At 33.2% G+C, this 14,384-nt stretch overlaps 1 protein-coding gene across 1 annotated transcript; it reads left to right on the plus strand.

Moving 5' to 3' along the window:
* The first annotated feature begins 2,139 nt into the window (after positions 1-2,139).
* LOC133188027 (uncharacterized) lies at positions 2,140-13,226 on the plus strand. The gene is made up of 4 exons (XM_061323418.1): positions 2,140-2,210; positions 2,293-2,348; positions 2,501-2,626; positions 13,057-13,226. The coding sequence occupies exons 1-4, from the start codon at positions 2,140-2,142 to the stop codon at positions 13,224-13,226; spliced, it is 423 nt and encodes a 140-aa protein (XP_061179402.1).
* Positions 13,227-14,384: the final 1,158 nt, after the last annotated feature.

The raw sequence follows: 14,384 nt of genomic DNA on the forward strand, positions 1-14,384 counted from the left end.
TGTTTAAGGTTGAGATTCGCTGTGGACTACAGAATCAGTGAATGATCGTTATTTGGAATACAAAATGTTTGTCGGTTGTTCTGAAGAAATACCATTAAAAGGAGATGAGACGACAAACATACGCTCATACGTAATCTTACAAAAAAGAGTTCAAAACAGATCGACTTGTCGCTTCAATTGTTATGCATGACGATGATTTGACCTCGATTGACCAATTCATCGCGTCGTGTTCAGCTGTGAGTTTACAGGTACTTACGAAAATTTATTCTAAAACTTGACTTCGATCAGGTCTAAGAGCGTTTTTGGTGGTCTGCCATTTACAGAATTGGGCAAATTAATTCTTTTGTTACAATTTTGCGTGTCTTCGCAATATTTATATGAGAAATCTTTTAATTTCATATTGATATCGCTCTGCTTGTTGTAAAGCGATATCATACACATATTCGAATTCTAGAGAGAGAAAAGGAGAGAGACAGAGATGCCTACGTGAAGCTGATTAATAGCACCGCCTCCTATCTAATAATATTGATTAGGTGACCAAAAAAACTCCGGGTATAGATGTTGAATCCCAGAGGGCGACACTAATGTATCATTGCTTCAGTTTTTATTTTTGACCTCAAGGCATTGCTTTAGTAAAATATTCTGCCTAATAGTATCATGTATATGTAGAGTTTGCTATCACATGTTAAATATATTGGTTTCAGTTCATTTACAGCTTGATAGAGGAATGACAAAAGGACCAAAATAGGGCGTTAAGTCCACTCATTCTTATTAACTCAGATGTATCATATTTGCCTAGTAATTAGGATATGAAATACTAGGTACTTGGTACATTAAATTGCGCATAATATGTGAAATAAACGATGATTTTGTACTTTACTGACAGTTACATTGCCATTTGAAGTTGGTACAAGTAGTTCAATTTTTTTCTATTTCTAATTAGAGATGTAACGGAAGATACGGCTTTTGATTAGAGAATATGGTTTAACAATTTATCTATGAACCTAGTTTGTTGCCATCTACATGTACCTAGTTCTAAGTGCCCAAGCCCGTATAAAGTCAGGAAGGGGGGGGGGGGGAAAGGAAGTCGGCCCCTTTTTTTCTCAGTGTAGTCTTTTGCTATAGTTTTAAATTTTCACTTAGACTTTGCCCCCCTTTTGGGCTTTTTGTTGCTGTAAGATCGAACACAGGCAAATTCCAGCAATGAAAAAAGTACCAGAAATTTAGAGGAAGGTCCACTTACATTGTACCCCCCCCCCCCCCACACACACACATATACCCACTCTCTCTCTCTCTCTCACGCACACACACACGAAATAGGATTTACGTTAGAGTTTGAACAGTTTACAATTTTTTGCTAGTCAACTATTTTGGGAGGTTGGTCCTCCCCGCTTTTAAAAACGATGCTACATGCCTGGTGCTCTCCTCGATTAAGACATTACTTCATTATTTTCCATAACATCAAAGTGTTGCAAATGAAGGATAGTTAAGAATCTGTGTGTATTTACATATATAGACGCCTGTAAATGAAAGTTTAAAAAAAAACAGGTAGCAATTTATTTAAGCACGAAGTTTCAATTGTGCAAAATATCAGGAAGCACGAAGTTGTGCAAAATATCAAATTCATACCTCTTACAGTTCTCGAGATATAAGGTGTGACAGACAGACAGACAGATGCAAGGTGAAGTGGTCCCTAAGTGTCGCTCTGCTCTGCAGGCGACGCAGAAACGTAACGATGTTACATACATTACATGTATTATTGATTTTAATCGAAAAAGATTGTTTTGAAATAAAACAATGTTAAACACTTATTATCAACCGTTACAGGTCCGTATCAACCACAAGAATACATGTTTATATTGAAATTTTCAAAAATGCATACAAGAAGATCAAATGATTTGCCTGTATTTTGATACGACATAACAGATGTTTTGCAAATTAATTACAGAGTCTATATTTGTACCGCTAAATTAGATGCTAATCAAAACATTAGAAGAAGTTTGAACATTGATAAAGTACTTCCGTGTTATCTAAAATAAGTTTACCACTCAGTTTTAAGGAAATGGTACTCATATAGGAGCTTTGTGTATCATTTTGTCTAAAAATTCAAATCTTATTCCATTAACACATAACCTGTAAATGGCTCTGTTGAGTTTTGTAGTCCATCTTATCATCACCCCATCATGCTCTGCGCATTGTGAAGGTCATGGGTAAGATTTTAAACTATCTAACAAAAAAGATATCTATCATATTTTCAAGAAATTATCTTTTTTATTTTCCGTCTATAAGCAGATTTAGGGAGTGCTGTTCAGGGTACAAATGGGATGAAAATTTCAAAAATTGCACAAGTAAGTATCTCATAAACTTTTATTGCATACATAATTGTGTCAATTGTTACCACAATAAATTAATCATTATTTTAATTAGATTTTTGAAATCATCTCATGATAATTTTTATTTACGAATTTACGATCATTACTAACTTTTCATATTGACCCAGAATGTACTCCTGGATATTTTGGTGTAAACTGTGCCCAGTCATGTGTGTATCCTAGCTATGGAGACGGCTGTCAACAAGAGTGTAAATGTTTGGAGGAGGAGTGTAGTGTGGCTTGGGGATGTAAAGGTAGATATTATTGACAGATCGACTATATACTCCTAAATAAATACCATATTATCAAGAGTGATTTCAATTCAATTTTTCTGGAAATATGTAGTTCAGTCAAAATCGAGAAAAACATATGTTTGACATAACAGGACAGACTGGAACGTCAGAACTTCCTTACAAACATAACATCGAAAATATTCAAATTATCTTTTATATGGTATACCCTATACTAAAGAATGAAAAAGTAAAATTCATGCCAGTAGCTTCTATTAAGGTTTGCTATTCAAACAAAAATTGATTTTCTTTTGTGTGTTTTGTTTTAACCCTAACAAAAAATACTATAGTTAACTATAGTTTACTATAGTTAACTATAGTAAATCAAAGTGTCAAAGTTATCACTATAGTGAATCAAAGTCTTCAAAGTGATCACATAGTGTCATAGTGATCACTATAGTAAATCAAAGTTTTCAAAGTTATCACTATAGTAAATCAAAGTTTTCACCATAGTAAAACAAAGTTTTCATAGTGATCACTATAGTAAATCAAAGTGTCAAAGTTATCACTATAGTGAATCAAAGTGTCAAAGTTATCACTATAGTAAATAAAAGTTTTCATAGTGTCAAAGTTATCACTATAGTTAACTATAGTAAACTGAGTCACTCAGGTGACCTATTGTTATCCGTTTTTGTCTGTCGTCGTGCGTCGTCCGTCGTGCGTTAACTTTTGAACATTTTCAGCTTCTTCTCTAAAACCGCTCAACCAATTTCAACCAAATTTGGCATATAGCATCTATGGGTAAAGGGAAACAAAAATTGTGAATTTCATGGTCTCTGCCCCCCTGGGGCCCCAGGGGTGGGGCTAAAACCACCAAAATTGATGCAATCTTTAAAAATCTTCTTCTTTACTCCTGGACATCAAGCAGTCAAATTGTTGGCATGATTGTAATAAGCATTGGACCCTCTACCTAAATTGTGAAATTCATGGCCCCAGGGTCAGGGGTTCTGGTGCTAGGGTGGGGCTCTATTGATTATATAGTGAAAATGCATTATTTCTTTGAAAATCTTCTTCTCTGCTCCTGGGTATTATTTAAACAAACTAAGTGCATGGTTATGACAAGCAATGATGCCTTTTCCGAAATTGTGAAATTCATGGCCCCTGGGTCAGGGGTTCTGGTGTTAGGGTGGGGCTCTATTGATTGTATAGTGAAAATGCATTATTTCTTTGAAAATCTTCTTCTTTTCTCCTGGGTATTATTTAAACAAACTAAGTGCATGGTTATGACAAGCAATGATGCCTCTTCCAAAATTGTGAAATTCATGGCCCCTGGGTCAGGGGTTCTGGTGTTGGGGGGGGGGGGGGTCTATTGATTATATAGTGAAAAAGCATGAATTCTTTGAAAACCTTCTTCTCTGCTCCTGGATATTATTTAAACAAACTAAGTGCATGGTTATAACAAGCAATGATGCCTTCTCCAAAATTGTGAAATTCATGGCCGCAGGGTCAGGGGTTCTGGTGTTAAGGTGGGGCTCTATTGATTATATACTATTAGTGAAAAAGCATGAACTCTTTGAAAATCTTCTTCTCTGCTCCTGGGTATTATTTAAACAAACTAAGTGCGTGATTATGACAAACAATGATGCCTTTTCCAAAATTGTGAAATACATGGCCCCAGGGTCAGGGGTTCTGGTGTTAGGGCGGGGCTCTATTGTTTATATAGTGAAAAAGCATGAACTCTTTGAAAATCTTCTTCTCTGTTCCTGGGTATTATTTAAACAAACTAAGTGCATGGTTATGACAAGCAATGATGCCTCTTCCAAAATTGTGAAATTCATGGCCCCAGGGTCAGGGGTTCTGGTGCTAGGGTGGGGCTCTATTGATTATATAGTGAAAATCATTATTTCTTTGAAAATCTTCTTCTCTGCTCCTGGGTATTATTTAAACAAACTAAGTGCATGGTTATGACAAGCAATGATGCCTTTTCCAAAATTGTGAAATTCATGGCCCCTGGGTCTGGGGTTGGGGGGTGTTTCTATTGATTATATAGTGAAAAAGCATGAATTCTTTGAAAATCTTCTTCTCTGCTCCTGGATGTTATTTAAACAAACTAAGTGCATGATTATGACAAGCAATGATTGCTTTTTCCAAAATTGTGAAATTCATGGCCGCAGGGTCAGGGGTTCTGGTGTTAGGGCGGGGCTCTATTGATTATATAGTGAAAATGCATTATTTCTTTGAAAATCTTCTACTCTGCTACTAGGTATTATTTAAACAAACTAAGCGCATGGTTTTGATGCACAAGGATGCTTTTTCTAAAATTGTGAAATTCATGGCCCCAGGGTTGGGGAGGGGGGGGGCTCTATTGATTAATATAGTGAAAATGCATTAATTCTTTGAAAATCTTCTTTTCTGCTCCTGGTTATAAAGTAAACTAAGAGTGTAATTATGATGAACAAGAGTGCTTCTTGATGAATCATAGCCTCTAAGTCAGATGTCTGGTGTAAGGATGGGCCTCTATCGATAATATAGTGAAAATGCATTAATTCTGTTAAATAATCCTGTCTGCTCCTTAGTGTTGAGCAAATAAATAAAGTGCTTAGTTATGATGAACAATTGAGCTTCTTACAAAATTTTAATTTTTTTTTTTTTTTTTTTTTTGGGGGGGGGGGGCTATATTTGTTTATAAAATGAAAATGTGTTAATTCTTTGAAAATCTTCAACTAAATGCATAGTTATGATGATGATAAGGGTACCTCTACCAAATTTATGAATTTCATGACCCGGGGACATGGGTGTTAGGGTAGGGGTGTGTTAAATCTGTAGTGAAAATGCATTATTTCTTTGAAAATCTTCTCTGCTCCTTGGCATATTGAAGACGAACAGAATTAAAGTTTTAATAAGCAAGGATATTTTTACCAGATTTTTGAACATCAGGACCATTTGGTAAAGTGATCTGGTCCTAGTCAGGGCTCATGACCAGATAGACTTGTAAATAATTAATAGATAAAAAAGAGACAAAAATAACTTATTAAATGTTCTTCAAAGACCAAGAGAGGCCAATGTGACAGGTTGCGATGTGGGGTTAAAAGTAGTACAGAGGAACTATTAGTTTGTTAATAGTCTGCATGGTGATAGTGCTAAATGGGGGATAAATTAGAATTTAATGTATGAGTTGTTACTGAATACTAGACTAATTATTTCATTGATTCTGATCATCCTGTTTCTCTTGCTTTTGGGCAACAAAGCTTCATCTATCAGTTTATTTTATACTCTATGGATCCTCTAAATTGTTGTATTATACTCAGGTGACCGTTAAGGCCCTTGGGCCTCTTGTTTTGTTAGGGTATGAGTATTACCACTTCTATATTGTCTGAGATATAAATGTAACATTTTGATAGGTAAATATACATGTAATTTATCAGTTTGATATGTAAATTAAATCTCATGCAAGTTCGCCATATTCGTATTTAAGGTTTTATACATGTAGAGATGAAGAGACAGTTCACTTAGCAGAAAGCTTTAATTATAGCATTCTGATACTGTTTTAAGGATAATACTGGTTTATTTGCTGAATTTATACCATTGCCGAAATTTCAGACATTCCTTTCAAAATTAAATAGCAAATGTTTTATATATGGACTACTTGAAATTGTAATTTTAGTAGAATCTAAAAATGATCAAATAACTTTACTTTTTCACGTCCTGACTAGCGAAATATACAAGTTGAACACACTGGATATAAAATAACATTATATGTGCCGAAATTTTTGATAAACATCGGTATGCATTACATAGAATTGCGATATTAATGAAAATAATTTCAAGACCAAAATGTTGGAATGAAAAGAAAATATAAAAATACCCTTGCAGAAATCATTCCTGACTTTGAAATACTTCTCAGGAATTCCTAAGATGTCCCAAGAATTCCTAGGATTTCCTCACAATCTGATTTTAGGAAATCCTAAGATTAATAATCCTGGGATTTGAATTCAGGACTTCCTGGGATCTCCCAGGACTTCTTTGTTAAACATTTCAAATCCAAATCTTGCCAGGACATTTCATTGTAAAGCCAGGAGTTACTTATTTTTTTGATATTCCCATTTCCTAAGACTTTTGACTTAATGTCAGGACTTTCGTAAACAAGACAAATTAATAAAATTTAAACATGCACATGCTAATAAATGTTATAACATAATGACAGGAATTTATATTGCTTTTAATGAATAATATCCAGAAAATCATAAAATGAATAAATTTTCAATTCTCACATATTATACTTGATACATACTGATAGAAAGACACTGTCCCTAGTACAATTTTTTTTTTCTATCGAATATTTTCTGAAATACTGAAGCTGTCAGGGAAGAGTTATGAAAAGGTATTGCAGAAAAACATGTTTACAGACAAACAATATTATACCATTTTCAAATCAACAAGTTCTAACATTTCTGAGGTGATCTTTATCCATTAGAATTAAATTGTACTCTTTATCTTTAGGATGCTTTGTTCATGGGACACTGAGTGCAAGCATAGTTTTCTTCAAAAGCACTGGTCATACAAATTTGGCCATCTTGCAATACAAGTAATAATACGACTTTTGTTTCCCTGCAGAAGTAATATCCCCCCCCCCCCAAAAAAAAAATTGTATCACCAAAGATAAGGTGTTCCTCTTCAAGTTGGTTTTCCAATGGCTTTAAATTCAGAAGACCATTAGGGGTACAGAAGGATGGAGCAGTAAATTTTCTTCATCTGTCATTTCCAGTTTTCATTTCACATTACATTTGGGCTAAACATATGACATAAGAAATGGCTCTCCTATACCTTCATCACCTGCATACGGGGTTTATATCTCTCAGTTGATTTGATACGCAAGAGCATGCTCTATGTATGAACAATTTCTAAAACCAGGAACAGCTAGTTTCAAATGTTGAATGGATGTCAGAAAAACAAATCACTGATTTGAGGTGGTTACTCTAAACAGTAAACTATCATCTTCATAGTCACATGCCTGGCTAGAAGTATCATTCTTTGTATCTTCCTCTTTATCAGTGTCATTTGGTTAATCAAACTGTCTTTGACATCACTATCTTTATTATCTTCATCCGAATCTGTATGATTTCACTGTTGTCAACACCCATAGCAGCCAGAGATATCTGTACAAAAGAAAACTAAACATGAGTCATTGAAACAAGAGTACACTTAATAAAATTTAAATTAATATTATAAATGAAATTTCCACACCTAAAAACTATATCGTCTGCATACTCAGAAAAAATGACTTTGTATGTGACATCATACTTTCGTCACTTTCTGACTTAAAACGGCTTGGGTATATCAGATTTTGTCGGAATAATCTGAGAGGCTAGGAATCTTGTTGTATGGAGAATTTGAGAATAATATTATTTCCCATTTTGTTTTTTATACTGAATATCGTTTTTTTAAAAGATGAACCTAAAATACACCGTAAAACTAAAAGAATTTACTGAAAACTTTATCGTCATAAACAGAGATCATAACAAAATTTCAGAGGTTTAGAGTTGTAGAATAATTATCAAAAACAATAAAACTGCGCTTGCCCTAACGGTCAGACATATTGATGTTCATTCATCACTAAGCAATACAATACTTACAAATATCGTGACAGGCTTGCAGATGTGAAAAAAGTTGTTGTTTACTGCACAATGTGACAACAATGTTCTGCTCCACGACCCGCCATGTGTGTTGGACGGTTTCCATACAAATTGTTCTTGGCATAAATGTATCATCATAGTAATTGGAAATTTTTTTGTGCCTTAACACTTTTTATCAGTAAAATTGGTTGAGCATGGTGATTTATATTTTATTTTACTAAAATGAAGTTCGTTTTGTCACTGATAAAAAAAATATATGTTTATTTTCACAAGACTCTCGGTAAATGTCGGGCTATTTCTTAATGGTATACAAAATACCCCTACACCGTGTCTGCAGCATTCTCTCGCGCGAACTTCCGAGAAGTGGTACAAATAAGTGATCTTCGATCAATTAGCACACAGTGTATGAAGGACACACCACCTGTCAACTCAGCTTTGAACATTTATTTATCATAAAATGTTCGCTAAAATATACTTTCTTTTTGTAAAAAAAACATAAGTCCTTATTCATCACAAATTATCATTTTCAAGAATAAAATGACAAACCGCATTTTCATCGTATGGTACGAAATTACTTTACACCGTCTTGTAAGCATCTTCTCGCGAGAATTCACCGAGAAGCGCAATATAGGAGTTCAAGGAGCGGCAATGTTTAGATATATAGTGAAAATGTAACGCAATGCCCAACGGATGCCCATCATGGACGCTTATTCTTCACTTAAAGCATGTTCTCTTTCCCAAAAAAGCTTGGTCTAGCTAGGCCTACAGTCAAGGGAATGTTGGAAGAAGTATAGATATCCTGGCAAGTGGGGTAAGTGGCGAGTGGTTCTTTGTAATACTTAATACGATGAAACATTAGAACACAAATACTGCTATATTTAGTGCAGATGTTATGTTGTATATTTCAATATTTATTAATTTTTTTAAACAGAAGAAATGAATTGAATATGTGTAAAATACTTTTTGGCATACAGTCAAGTCCATGAAGATCATACACAGTTAAATATTTCCCAGTTTTGCATGTTAAACTTTAGTTAGTGGAAGACTATATAAACAGATATTAAGTATCAGTTAATGTTAAATTTACATTGATGTTTTGACATGGTGTATTTTTTGGAATTATACTCTTTAATGAAGCCTGCATTGTATTGTTACAGCTTCTAGTAAGAACCCTGAAGCCTGGCAAGGATCATGAGACTGGAAACTACCATGAGACCACTAAGTGAAGAAGGAAGCATCAGGTATTTTTTCATTTTGTTGAAATTTTCATTTGTAAACTTTAAAGTGTATGGAACATTTCAATCTGTGTATCTAGTGGGGGAAACTGAGGCAGATGTCATAGAACTCATTAGATTTATTCGCAAAATTTAACGCTGAAAAACGCTAAAAAAAAATCAGCAAGAAATATCAACTGTCATTAAAATTTATTTCATGATTACAAAAGTAAAGTACAAATATATACATGTCTTATAAAAATTTCATTGGTAACTTTGCAGACTGTTTAACTCAAACTAAGGGAATAAGAAACAAATGACAACAAGGAGAATAATGCCAAGAAAGGTAAGCTGTTCAAATAATGTACGAGTTTAAGAATTTCTGTCTCCCTGGCATTAAGTGGTCCCTAATAAACATGGATTCCTAACAATTTAAATAATATTTTCTTGGTATCAGTCATTGACTTAAGAATAAATTCATGTAAAAATACATATTTACATGTCTTCACAATCTTTCAAACAAGACCCAATTTATGAACAAATCACAAAATTTAAATTTTAAATGGTTCATTTGGGTTTCAACACTTACTTGACATAACTTGGTCCTGTTGTCAAATAATTTACAATTTTCTTGAGAGGCAGAAATTGCATCATGTTATGAGGTAGTGAAGGCCAGCATCATGCTGATGTTTGTTTAAGTGTATGTGCCAGTGTGAATAAAATAAATCTTTTGAGAAAAATGGTCTATCTCACTTAGGCTAATACACATTTTGATGGACTGGTAGAATCTGAAAGCTTGGTAGCCTCTTTGGCTTCTTAATTTTACAAGTTTAATTTTAATCCCTTAAAAATACATGTAATTACATATTCAGACTAAACAATGGAATACATTAAGTAAAATTTTATTACAGCGCAGACAAGTGAAAAGTCGAGTGAAGAAAATGCTCACAAGGCTTCAAGAACAGCAACTAAGGCCACTGAAGATGAGGAAGAAAATGTACAGCTAAAGAAGATACGTTACGGATCAACTAAAGCTGGGTGACTTTAATCGGATTGATGAGGTGCAGGGGATATTAATTTGGGTCTGTTTATCTTTCTGTTCATCAATCTGTCTGTCTGTAACACTTAGTTTTCTTAATATTTCTAGAAAACCTTCAGATATTGCAATGAAATTTTATATCATAACTCCTTTTGACTTATCCCACTGCGGGACATGACTTATTGTCAATACAAATTTAATATTGTTTATAAATTAAACATTACCCCTATAGATTTTGAAGTGAAATAATCAAGGCTTCTTTTTTTTTTTTTTTTTTGTTATGAATTGTTTCTGTTTGGTATCTGAAACTCTTTTCAGTACAGAATTCTTTCAGCAGTGAAGAGCCCCCTCCCCCCCTCCCCTAAGTTGATTTTAAATATTTTTTATTATTATTTGTCATTGTATACAGTGATTTTTTTTGTTTTTTATACCACTGCCCCCTCCTTTTGAATTGGGAAAAATTAGCGACATTTTCCTCAAATTGGGAAAAATCATTTATAGTAAATTTAAGAACGCCAAAAATTATATAAAATAATCAAACATAAGTAACAACAACAGTTTTTGTGTGATTTTAACTTTAAATTTGCTTTAAATTCATAAAATAATCATTTTAAAAAAATTAACATGAATATTTTATTGAATGCGAACATGGCTTAAATATTAGTCACACCTTGTATCTATTTTCTTGGAATTGCTTTGTCTAATTTCATAAAAAAAAAATAACCAGCATTTAGGCTCATAATTTAGTAAACTGTCTTATATTGGTAATCAAGTTTACAGTCTTTACTGTTTGTTCCTGATTTTAGTGAAACCCTGTACTGTTGACCATTTCCTGATATTAGTCTGACCCTCTATGTAATAATGGCGGTCAAACCAAAATCATTATGTCAACATGCAACATGACTTGTATCTGGGAACTATTTACCAATTCATTTAGGATATTATAAGCTACTTATCTACTTGTATGGATATCTGCATTGTTTTACACATTCATTAAAAAATCGGCTGCATATGCATGGATTTGGAGAATGAAATTGAAGAATAAAACATATTTCCTCTGTCAGCAAATTTAGCGACTTTTGTTCAAAATTAAAACGTAATTTCCGTATGTTTGAAATTGGGAAAAAATATATTAATAATTGGGGAAAAATAGCTAATTTTTGTGAGGGGAAACAGCCGAATATCGGTGGCATTTTGACCCAAAAAAAATCACTGGTATATCATTAATATTCTATGAGAGCCACTTCAGCATGTATTAAAATAGCTTGAAAATAAGAAAATCTGTTTTTCCCCCTTGTGTGAAAATCATTATGTTGAGTCATAGTTATATAGATTCTTATAATTGCACTGTAAGCAGTAAAATTGTAAAGTATTAGTTGTATCAGATACCATCAGCATTTTTTATTATTTTATGTAATATATTTTTCTGTGTGGCCATGAAAGTTTATAATACATACATTCATTAAATTTTTTTCAGAGATTTTATAATTATGCTTTGTTTTTATGCATAAATTTTAAAATAGATGTCCTAGGATATCCTATATCCTAGGACATCCTAGGAATTCCTGGTTTCCTGGGACAATTTTAAGTCTTGGGATATCCTGGGGAGTCTTGGCTTTTTGATTCCTGGGGTTTTTGTAGAACCCTTTTATTGGGACTGTCCAAGGAAATCCCAGGAATTCCTGTTCCAAAAACATCCCAGGATATCTTAGGAACAATCCTGGGATTTTTTCAAGATATCCTAGGAATAAATCTTGAGATTATCTTAGGATTTCTTAGGATATCTCAGGATAATTCTGCAAGGGTTAAAATAGATGTATAACAGGAGCATTAGAAATTAAATTGCTATTCGATATGATATTTATATATGGGTTTTGTTCGATCTATCTTCATATTTTAATTAATGCTTTATAACCCCCCTAGCCCCCACACACACCTGCAATTTCAAAAAAGTTTTTTTCTATGTGAATGTGAATTAATTTTATATCTATATAGACTATAGCTAAAACTAAGTAATCTAAAAAAAAAATCCGTTTTCATTACCTTGCTTAAAGTTGCAAACTGATGAATTTGTGATTAATTAGTAGCATATCAAGTTCGAAGTAAAATTTAGCATTGAATTTTAAGCATTAAAATGTTTTATATGATATTTTTTTGTAATTTGAATTAAAACATATTTTCTTTGTTTTCATTTTGTAAAGAAAGAAAAAAACAATGATCTTTACAAAATGAGACAATGCTGATTTTCAATGTTAGATATGCTAGTATGTTTATTGATTGATACATACAACAATGCTGATACGCTGATTCTGGAAATCCTTTTTGAAATAAAAATTAGTTCCAAACACTGTACTTGTTACTCTAGGGAAGATCTTCACTTAAAGTTGACACCAGAGTAGCTACAGTTATCTTTCAGTATAGTTATTCTTGTACAATGTATATGAAATGCATGTATTGACGTCATATTTTCAAGGAGGAAATTTAATTACATTTGAGTAACAATAATTTAGTTAACTAGTTCATTCCTCATCAAAAATCATGTGTGATTAAATGAAGGTCATTTTATAGAGAAAACTACGATGCAGCTCTACACAACAAAACAGACCACAATGAAAATCGGGATGTCTACAGAAAACAGAATTTTGGTTCCCACGTCTATCATCACAGGAAAAGAGGGATTAAATAGAAAAGGTGAAAATATCACACAAACTTCACTCAGGCACTTCACATATTTGTAGTACTTAGACCTAATTGAGGATGGGTATTTTTGTTTGTCTCTTTTCTAATTAAAAAAAATAGTTTATGAAATTCAATGAAGGGTTTGTTGTAACTGCGACATCACAATCTTTTATGGACCTCTGATGTTTTGGGTTGTTTTACAACTTTTAATGGACTTTTGCGAGAAGCGCTGATTTTTACAATCGACGGCTTACTTTTACACTAGGACAATATATGGAGGCTCTTTTGCTCTATAAACATTAAGCTTAAAAATTAATGAACGATAACAATGGGCCATTTCAAAGTATATATTACGTTGTCTAGGAAGGGAACGGCGATCATCCTATCCTCAATCCCCTCCCTTCCCACATTGACCAACTCTTGTTTAGTTTTCCTTCTGGAATGTTTTTTCTTCCTTATTTGATTCCTTCAGAAAATGAGATTGAAAGGAGGTGCTAACTCCCACGAATAAGGTAATTTAAGCTATGTAATTCTGCCTCCCATCATCTCTTGCATTGATTGCATACCAGTTAATTATGTTAGTGCCCAAAACAAAATATTTATAACCACTATTAAGTTTTTCTTATCTATTATCAATTCCGTTCCTCCGTACATAAGACAGGTTTGAATGTCAAAGTAAGCCGTCTACTGTAAAAGTCAATGCTTCTCGCAAAAGTCCAATAGTATTAAAGGGACCTGGACAAAGTTGCACTGTTTACAATGTCTTTTTCTATTCAAAAGATAACTTCAGTTTAATGATTTGAACTTGCATGAATATTCTAAGAATTCAATGACAATGACATTCTTCAGAACATCACGTCAAACATCTGTGTTTGTAAACAGGGCACGAGCTCTGTTATTGTTAGTGTTTACGTTTTACCTGGTCTGTTCAATCTATCAAGTCTGCACACATCATAGAGCACGGACTGACAATACTGGTGAGTTGGTTTTACTTTCGTTTCTCTCTGAACTTTCTGGATTATATTCATATTTTTCATTAATACACAACACAGTTTCTACTTTTCTTAAGTATTATGGATAAAGTTTACTTTGTGAAAGTGCAAGGATATGTGTCGATCAAACGCGTCCCGAAAATTGTAGACTAATTTTTAATTATTTCCAGATAAATTAATTTTCTTAACACGCTTTTAATATATTTCGGTGTAAAATGCTTTAGC

This window comes from Saccostrea echinata, unplaced genomic scaffold (genome assembly GCF_033153115.1).
Source record: "Saccostrea echinata isolate AGI-Se365-2 ecotype Australia unplaced genomic scaffold, CSIRO_AGI_Sech_v1 ptg000015l, whole genome shotgun sequence".
Lineage (NCBI taxonomy): Eukaryota > Metazoa > Mollusca > Bivalvia > Ostreida > Ostreidae > Saccostrea > Saccostrea echinata.

Coding starts and splice junctions, on each gene's coding strand:
- LOC133188027 (XM_061323418.1), top strand. CDS start 2,140: ATGGCTCTGTTGAGTTTTGTAGTCCATCTTATCATCACCCCATCATGC. Junction 2,211..2,292: donor GCGCATTGTGAAGGTCATGG/GTAAGATTTTAA, acceptor GTCTATAAGCAG/ATTTAGGGAGTGCTGTTCAG. Junction 2,627..13,056: donor TGTGGCTTGGGGATGTAAAG/GTAGATATTATT, acceptor GTCATTTTATAG/AGAAAACTACGATGCAGCTC.